Consider the following 9,000-nt stretch of genomic DNA (forward strand, 5'->3'; position numbering starts at 1 on the left):
CGGCCTGCTTGGAGTTCCCATTACACTAGCACCACAGTTACATCTGGTAATTATTGTGTGAAACTCTATGCTTGAAATTGTAGACTCGCAAATTACTTCTTCGCTGCACCGTTTCTAGATGTCAAGGGCACTTAGATATCGCTACTTAGATGAATGCGAAAACATCGCGACGTCTTACCGATGACGACTCGTTTAACGAAACGCAATGGTATTATTTTCACGTGGCCTTGTATCATTTATCGTATCACGTGCCTTGGCCTCGTTCGTGTTCTCGCGTGGACATCCAAAGAAGCCGGGCGCAGCTACGGTCTGAGAAGTCGAAATGAAAGGTTCGCCCATTGGAGCGCACGACAGAACTCACCGAAATCACTGCACCGACTGACAGTGGCCAGTGCCTTCGCCGAGGGAGGGGCAGTACGGGAACGCTGGCATGACGTGTGGCATCGGAGCCAGCTGTGGAAGAAGATGACGACGAACGCGTGAGCTGTGGCACGAGCATGTCATGGTTATCACGTAGGCTCTTGTATCACGTCCAGCCACGCCGCCGGTTAATTTTGATCGACCGTGAAGTGCACGTAACCTTAACTGCACGTGAGGCATTTCCAGCGCTTGGGAAGAAACAGAAAAAAAAAAAAATCACCATATCCATGCCCTGTTCTCTCTTACCTTCTTTTGTTGTTTCTTTGGAAGAACTGCCAAGGGTTCAGTTATCCGACATCCAACTATCCCAGTTTCCTGCCTTAATTATACGATCATCTTTTTTCTCATTTGGCATCTTCGAAATGCGTCCACCGCAGCCGGGAGTATAACCCGAGACCTCGTACTGACCAACAGAGCGTCATAGCTACTGGAGTACTGCGGCGGGTTCACTCGTTGCATGATAAGGTTACAGCTAAAGTGAGACGATGACAGCTAAAAAAAATTCGAACGGTGACATCGGCAGTTCACGTTTCTTTCGCTGCCATGGTTTTTATTTAACGGTAAAAATGTCATGCAGTATTAATAAAATAGGTATTGTTCAACTTGTTCGATCATTGCGTCCACAAAATAAGGTCACTGAAGCAAGAAGGGCTTCACAGCGCTACAGGGAATTGCGACTGGTTGACTCATTCATTCATTAGTCTACCGTCCCTAAAGCAACATTGGGGACACTGGTAAAGCCGTAGTAGAGGTCTACGGTTTAATTTTAGACATCTATCTATCTATCTATCTATCTATCCATCTATCCATCTATCCATCTATCCATCTATCCATCTATCCATCTATCCATCTATCCATCTATCCATCTATCCATCTATCCATCTATCTATCTATCTATCCATCTATCTATCCATCTATCTATCCATCTATCTATCTATCTATCTATCCATCCATCCATCCATCCATCCATCCATCCATCCATCCATCCATCCATCCATCCATCCATCCATCCATCCATCTATCTATCTATCTATCTATCTATCTATCTATCTATCTATCTATCTATCTATCTATCTATCTATCTATCTATCTATCTATCTATCTATCTATCTATCTATCTATCTATCTATCTATCTATCTATCTATCTATCTATCTATCTATCTATCTATCTATCTATCCGTGTGCGTGCATGTGTGTGTGTGTGCGCGCGCACGGTGAGAGAGAGAGAGATTTTTACATAAATTTTCCAGTTGCGCTGAGGGTGAAGAACTACAGTGGCACTACTGCGCGTCACGGGATTAAATGTTTATTGGGCGTACTTGGTTCCGGAAAAACAATTATCACGGAATCGCTGGTGTAAGACGGTCAGTATAACGCTGGTGAAGTTTTTTTATGGATGGTTGCGCTCTGCCACCGCCTTCGAATGCACAGTCAACACCGTTTCGTGCCCACGCACATCACCTTTTTAGTTCCCATTTCAGTTTGTCACGTGTCTGTCAGCAAGCCGGGCGCCATCTGATTATGCCGTCCCTGCATTTCCTCCTTTCTCTGCTTGTCTCTTAGCAGGCCCCACATGCACAAGCATATCCGACTTCCATCAACGGTTACTATGGCGCGATTTCAAAGATACAATGCCCGTGCAGACCGCACTACATCCCATTTAATGCGATTCTTCTTTCGCACACTTACGAAAAATCTTAGTGTTCCGGTTGTCAAAGCGCTCCAGTAAACATTTGTGCACTTACTTGCCTGACGGGTATCGAGCAGCTAGACGAACGTTAGAGAGCGTGAGGTTCAGTGAATGCCTTCAAGGAAGCGGCACTGATTGAAACACATGTCAAGGCCCTATAGCCCCCTGTGCTGAAAGCAAAGCGGAAGAAATGCCCCAATTCCGTTTTCACGGGGTCGTATAGGCACCTCCTCCGCGATGATACGAACAGGGCCACACCCTCGTAGACATCGCTTTTCTTTTATTATCATTATTTATTTCATAGCCAACGACCACGTAGCGTGGCAAAGGCCGATCCGTTACGACACAGTGCAAGTTCAACACGCACCGCTCCTGTCATTTAGGGCATACGCACTCAGATCCACGATGCTCCCCTTCTCGGCATCAATCGCACGTCCCTGGGCAGGTCTTTTATTTTTTAACCCTGCAGTTGGCAAGGAACGTCGTCATCTGCCACAGTGCTTTTTTTTTATGCGGTGCTGACAAATGGTTATCTAAGGGTGTGGACCATTTCTTGCGGAATGACGGCGACTGCGGAGCCCTGAAAGAGCGCCACATTTGATGGCCTGTCGCATTACCGGTGATACTGTCACGCACTGCGACCAGGCCGCAGCCGGTTGACATTCTGCTGTCAAAAGCCGGTCACGCGTGCCCTTTCTACTTAGCCGAGCGCGACATTTACACGATGTTCGGCCAGAGAGGGCAGGGCGTGGGGCAAGTTTTCGTTACTTCGTACACTGTTCATTCTTGTTTTTATCTTAGAAGCTTTCCATTGAGGTAATAGAAAACTTACGGTTTGGACCGTCACTGAGACTCACTGCTGTGCTTTTTTTTAGATAATTGGGCTTTCCATTCACGATATAAGGTTCCTTCGAACGAAGGGGACTGGAACATCAGTGATGGTGCTAGTTGCTAGTAGATGCCAGGAAAGAATCGGCATGAGAATCAAGCTCACAGTTTAAAGCGCGGGGCATTCGTTCGTAATGGAGATTGCTCTGTAATGGCATTTCTCAAGAAAACAAATGTTGCTGCTAATCGACTGACAGTAGCACACATTCAACGATGTCTCAGACACTACACTCTAAAATCATGCGCACCCTTATTGGCTTTTAAAAGCGTAAATTCTTTGACAGCGTACCGAGAGCATAGCCTCAATAGTCCGCGCAGTTGTAGCGCATATCTTTAGCAGCCATTATATGGAGGTGTAATATTTGTCCGGTAAAGCCTTTTTAATGGCTGTGTTAGCATAAGCATGACATGCCTGTTAACGCAAATCTTAGATGCTGCGAAGAAGGGATACAAAGGGCAACAACGCGCGTTTGGATTGCAATAAGCTTTCAAGGCTGACGTGCCTGTGGACTAAATTTTTGAATAGACATATTACAAGTATAGAAACATCCTGGCGACCGGAAAGCTGCACTTCCCCCTGCCAAGGACGTTGCTTGTCTTATGTATTATGTGTAGTTTTGTCACTTTGGGATTCCACGCAAACTTTGTGCAGACGCATTGAGCGTTGAGCTAATCGGTAAGAAAGGACCACGCCTGAACAGCGCAAAAAAAAAAAACGTACACACCGCCTTGCCTTGTTCTTTTTCCCCGTGTACGCGTTTTTGGGCTGTTAAGCCACAATGACTTCTTTGAACAGGTGCGGCATTTTGAAATGCCAGCACATCACGCTAAATTTTGACGCGCAGCCTATCTTTTTTAATTATATCGTCAGCATAACAAGAAAGTAAACGCCCTTACAATGAGTTCTGCTTTCAGAAAAAAACTAATACACAATGCAAACCCCCCGGGAAAAGGTTGACCATGTTTTATTAAACACTGATGACTAAACTGATGACTAGACTAATGGCTAATCATTAAGACTAATGGCTTTTATACATGAGCCATCGATTGTTCTAGAGCAATCACTGGCACCCACATGTCTTCGAGAAAGTACTGCACAATTCGCGTGGCGCATACAATCAGATTACAAACTTCGGTGACAACAGACAACGGATAAAACCACCGGTAACATTCACCCGCCGTGGTTGCTCAGTGGCTATGGTGTTGGGCTGCTGAGCACGAGGTCGCGGGATCAAATCCCGGCCACGGCGGCCGCACTTCTATGGGGGCGAAATGCGAAAACACCCGTGTACTTATATTTAGGGGCACGTTAAAGAACCCCAGATGGTCGAAATTTCCGGAGTCCTCCACTACGGCGTGCCTCATAATCGGAAAGTGGTTTTGGCACGTAACCGGTAATATCTGATAATGGTAATATCGGTATCATATCGGTAATATTCTTACGCTGAACGATAACGTTTAACATTTGTTAGGCACTGAAAAGTGGTCTCCACTGAAAGATAAATGAGTACACGTGTCCGTGCCTCCCCCCCATTCCAATCTTAAGAAAGCATCGTGCCGATGCTACAAACAGGAGAGCTAAGAACAAAAGCACACTTATTAAAGAAACAAGTAGTACAGAAACAAAATCCCAACGTTCGTTAGCGCTCGTAGAAGGGCTTAAGGCGCACAACATGGACCATTTCAGGTCGTGAGTGGCGCCGCTATGATTGCAAAACGCCGTTTGGCCCAACCTCACAGTCCAGTGCGCCGCCAATGCGTCTGATCATCTGGCAGGGTTTGAAATAGTGGCGCAAAAAGCTTCTCACCAAGTCCTCGTCGGCGTATTAGGGTAAAACCCAAACCCAGTCGCCAGGCTCGTATTCCACGCATCGTCGTCGAAGATTCTTGTGCCGCCTCTCGTTCCTCTGCTGATCCTTGATGCGCAGGCGGGTGAGCTGTCGCGCATCTTCAGCGCGCATGCAGGAGATAAGCCGCGACATCGCGGTTCTTTTATTCGGTGACGTAGGGTAGCATGGTGTTGATAGTCGTCACTGGGTTCATTCCGTAAACCTGCTTGCATGGCGTGATCTGCGTTGTTTCTTGCACTGCCGTGTCGTAACAAAATTTGCATACGGAAGGACGGCATCCCACGTCTTGTGTTCGACGTCGACGTGCATCGCTAACATGTCGGCGAGCGTCTTGTTCAGACGTTCCGTTAGGCCTTTCGTCTGCGTGTGGTAGGCGGTGGTACTACGGTGATTTGTCTGGCTATACTGCAGGATGGCTTGAGTATGCTCAGTAATAAAAGCCGTTCCTCTTTCAGTAATGACGACTTCTGGCACACCATGAAGCTGCAGGATGTTCTCGACGAAAAAATTTCCATACTTCCACCGCACAACCTTTGGGAAGGGCTTTCGTTTCGGCGTAGTGGGTAAGGCAGTCGGTGTCCGCGATGATTCACTTGTTTCTATATATTGTCGTCGAAAAGGGTCCCCCCCCCTCCCTCCTAAAACATTGTCAGTGGCTTAGCTCGGCTATGCCAGGATATACGTAGCGAAAGCTACGTATGGTTAGCCTCGGTTCATCTTGATTGCAAGTCCAGGTTAGTCTGGTTGTCTAGCTATGTTGCGGCGTTTAGCCGGTCGTTCGGAGCGCTGTTCGTCTGTTGCCTGGGCGATTCGTTTCCACTTCATCTCGTTCTGATGTCGATTCCAGGCCTCCTCCTGCTTATCAGAATTGTCGCCTTCCATACGGCCGCCTCAACTGTGGTTGCGGCCCACGCGAGCTCTCCTTTTCAATCCTCCGAGATGTTATCAGGCATGCGACGCAGCTGGCGAAGCGAGCGGAGGCGAGCGCAATGACGACGAACACGGTACGACGTCATACCAAACGGCGGCGGCAGAAAGGCGCGGCGCTGCGCAGTGGCGGCACACCTGCGGCTCGGTGCTACCAGTGGCGCATGCGTATTAGTGACTAGGGAGCTATAGAGAGAAATGTCCGCGGCGAGGCGCGCGTTGTCACGTCATGTGCCTCCTCGGAGCACCGCCACGGCGCAATCGCAAGTTCGCGACCAGTGAAGCTGAAAAAAAAAGATCCATCCCTATATATATACTGAAACTATCGGCAAGGGTGCTCGATCAGCTGCAGTAATCCCACTCGCCTTGGTGGTGGTGTCTTGCGTCGCTGGTAGTCTCGGCATGTCCTGACGTTATCGGCGACGTCGATGGTAAAACGCGGCCAATATAACTTTTTTTTGTATTCTTGCGAGCGTACGGGAAAACACGAGGTGCCCTAGATGTTTAATAAAATTTGACGAAATATTCATTTTACCGTTAAAAATGCCATATCTACATCTCATATGTTTGTGAGAACTACGCTCTCGCCAAAGGTTCTTTTTATCCAGATATGTCTACAAACGCGCTCCTCAGCTCGGTTGGCTGTGAGCCTGCGCTTTGTTCACTGTACAGAAGAGATGCTCAGAAAATATTGTGGGATACCAGAAACAACAAAAAGCGAGGAATGCAAGGAATTGTTTTTTCAAAGAGCACAACAGTTACTGTATATAATGTACGGCTTCTCATAGCATTGTTACTATAATAATAAAACAAGCAAAATTCACTTGAGCTAGGGAAATGTGAAAATTTTTAACAAATTTAGGGAACTTTTTCTTGGCGCGTAAGGAAACTCTGCGCTTCGGTCCCATAGCTTTCCCTGCACTGCGATGAAAATTTGTCCCATCGCATATTTAATGCAGCTACACGCGTGCAAAAGCTCTTCACCTCTAGGTTTCCCTTCATTGCTACAGAAAGTTGTTTGCTAGATTATCACAATACACGTCGGCGTCCGGTCGACAGCACACTTGGCAGCATGCCAGGAGGGCTGTCGCCTCTGCACTCTTAAAACATCTTGAAGGGGCTGCGCAATAGGATGGCCTTCTGTCCGTCTTATTGCGCTGCCCCTTCAAGTTGTTCAACCAATACCAACTCGCCCAAATGTCGATCCTTCTACTCTAAGAACGATTTGCGCACTTGATGGTACATATTTGTCACACAACAATAATCGTCATCTGTCTTGCTTACGTTTCCTTTCTTGAAAACGCTGCGCTTGTTGCTTTCCTGTCGAGAATGCTCTGTCATGCTGATAACGCAGAAGCCGTTCGGAACCTGGAAGTACCGGGCTCGCAGCGTTAAAGAAAGGCAATGCAGGCATGACAGATGACTATTATTGTTGTGTGGCAAAAATAACACCCCAAAGGGTGCGTCTGTTTTCAGACTGTAGGTGTCGGAGCACTAAAAGGCATGCTCTGACAGTGAGAATGATCTCATAGTGCTTGTAATCAATGTTCACATATCTAGAGAAAATCTAAATTTAACAAAAACGCACATTCACCTTGGGCAACAGTTATGGCTGGAAAATATATCGTACGTGGGATGCAAGCCATGCTGTGGGTTCCACAGGCGAAGTTCCATGGACATAAAAACAATTGTACCCTTGGGGATGTACATTTGTCACACAACGGTAATCGCAAACTGTCTTGATTGCGTTTTATTGCGATAGCAAATATATGGGCACTCCTGGTGATTTCAGCCATCGCCGTCACCGTGCCGTTTCGTATTAGGGAAAGCGTTTGAGGGTGAGTCGGCGAACGCGGTTCAAAAATTGGAGGACGCTTAAGCTCCGCCTTCAAGAGTAGAACGCGACAGCGTTCCCGTCGACCCGCCAAGGGGTGTAAGACAATGGGCTACGGCGCAGGGATTACGCGCCCCGCATCGGACGCGGTGAGCGTCGAGCAACGCCGCGTTCGGCGCGGCAGCGACATGTGCGCCTGAGCAAGCGACGCACGACTGAGCCTTAGAAACAGCTCGTTTCTAAGACAATACCACATTCACTAGAGGCGCTTTTGTACCGCTTTGAACCATCGAACTCGTGGCTGAGTCTAAAACCGACGACCATGCTACGCTGCTATCTGTGGGCGCGTACCGTCCGATAACGCTCACGAACACCGACTACAAAGTTTATACGAAAGTGCTAGCAAAACGACTGCAGAGTGTCATCACATTTCTAGTCGGACCACACCAGACATGTGGCATAAAAGGTCGCTCTATCTCTACAAATGTGCATGTAGCCCGTAGTATTCTTGAGTGCTGTGACATTTTTGGCGGACGGGTCGCTATGTTGCAGCTGGACTTAGCAAAGGCATTTGACCGTGTGTCGCATGAAGCCCTTTTTTGTATCCTTGAACACGTTAACATAGGCACAGTTATACTCGATGGTCTAAAAATGATATACAATGACTGCATAGTAAACATCGTGCTGAATAAGACACTAACTGAGAACATTAAACTCAGATCATCAGTGAGGCAAGGTTGTCCATTGTCACCGCTGCTCTTTGCAATTTATTTAGAGCCTTTCTGTTTATCTCTAATAAGTAACGAAAAAATCAATGGTTATAAGCTTGAATCGTCCCATGTTAAAGTGCTTGCATATGCTGACGACGTCGCAATCTTTTGTACAGATCGCCAAAGTGTACTAGAGGCGATAAGCGGTGCTAAAAGATATTGCAGGCAAACCGGATGCGAGATCAATTGGAACAAGAGCATCGGATTTTGGCATGGAAGTTGGGACAACACACCGTCTGTCTTTGCGGAGTTACAATGGACCGTGTCTCCTCCGAAATATTTGGGCGTGCCGCTTGAGCACTACGAGAGTGCCGCGCAGTACTGGGAGGATGAGACGTCGCGCGTAAAAGAGAAAACCGGAGGATGGCAGAGTCGTGATTTGTCAATGTTTGCAAGGGCAACTGTTTGTAATTTGTTTTTAATTGCCAAAGTGTGGTATGCCCTCCAATTTTTGTCGATGACCCGTGTGAATGTACAGAAAATACACAGAGTCTTTGCTGTTTTTATCTGGGGTTCCACTTGGGAAAGGGTCAGCCGTACCAACTTGTTTCGTCCTGTTCGACATGGTGGTCTTGGATTGTCGCATTTGTTCTTACGACAGATTGTTTCTCGTTTTGTCT

The 9,000-nt window shown here is 47.2% G+C and overlaps 1 protein-coding gene across 6 annotated transcripts in view; it reads right to left on the reverse strand.

Moving 5' to 3' along the window:
- LOC135909139 (protein sax-3-like) overlaps nucleotides 1-4,945 on the reverse strand; it is a 462,790-nt gene extending 457,845 nt beyond the window's left edge. For 3 of the 6 annotated variants that reach the window (XM_065440962.1, XM_065440959.1, XM_065440956.1), the window contains exons 1-2: nucleotides 4,808-4,937; nucleotides 362-453 (exon numbers count right to left, since the gene is read on the reverse strand). Coding sequence is in view for 2 of the 6 variants with exons in the window: in XM_065440959.1 (XP_065297031.1) it covers nucleotides 362-453; nucleotides 4,808-4,871 (156 nt within the window). In the remaining 4 variants the exon portion in view is untranslated. Of the gene's footprint in view, nucleotides 1-361; nucleotides 454-4,807 lie in introns of those variants that run through there. The other 3 variants (XM_065440957.1, XM_065440960.1, XM_065440958.1) reach the window with 2 other exon arrangements.
- Nucleotides 4,946-9,000: the final 4,055 nt, after the last annotated feature.

Source organism: Dermacentor albipictus, chromosome 4 (assembly GCF_038994185.2).
Source record: "Dermacentor albipictus isolate Rhodes 1998 colony chromosome 4, USDA_Dalb.pri_finalv2, whole genome shotgun sequence".
In the NCBI taxonomy this organism is placed as follows: domain Eukaryota; kingdom Metazoa; phylum Arthropoda; class Arachnida; order Ixodida; family Ixodidae; genus Dermacentor; species Dermacentor albipictus.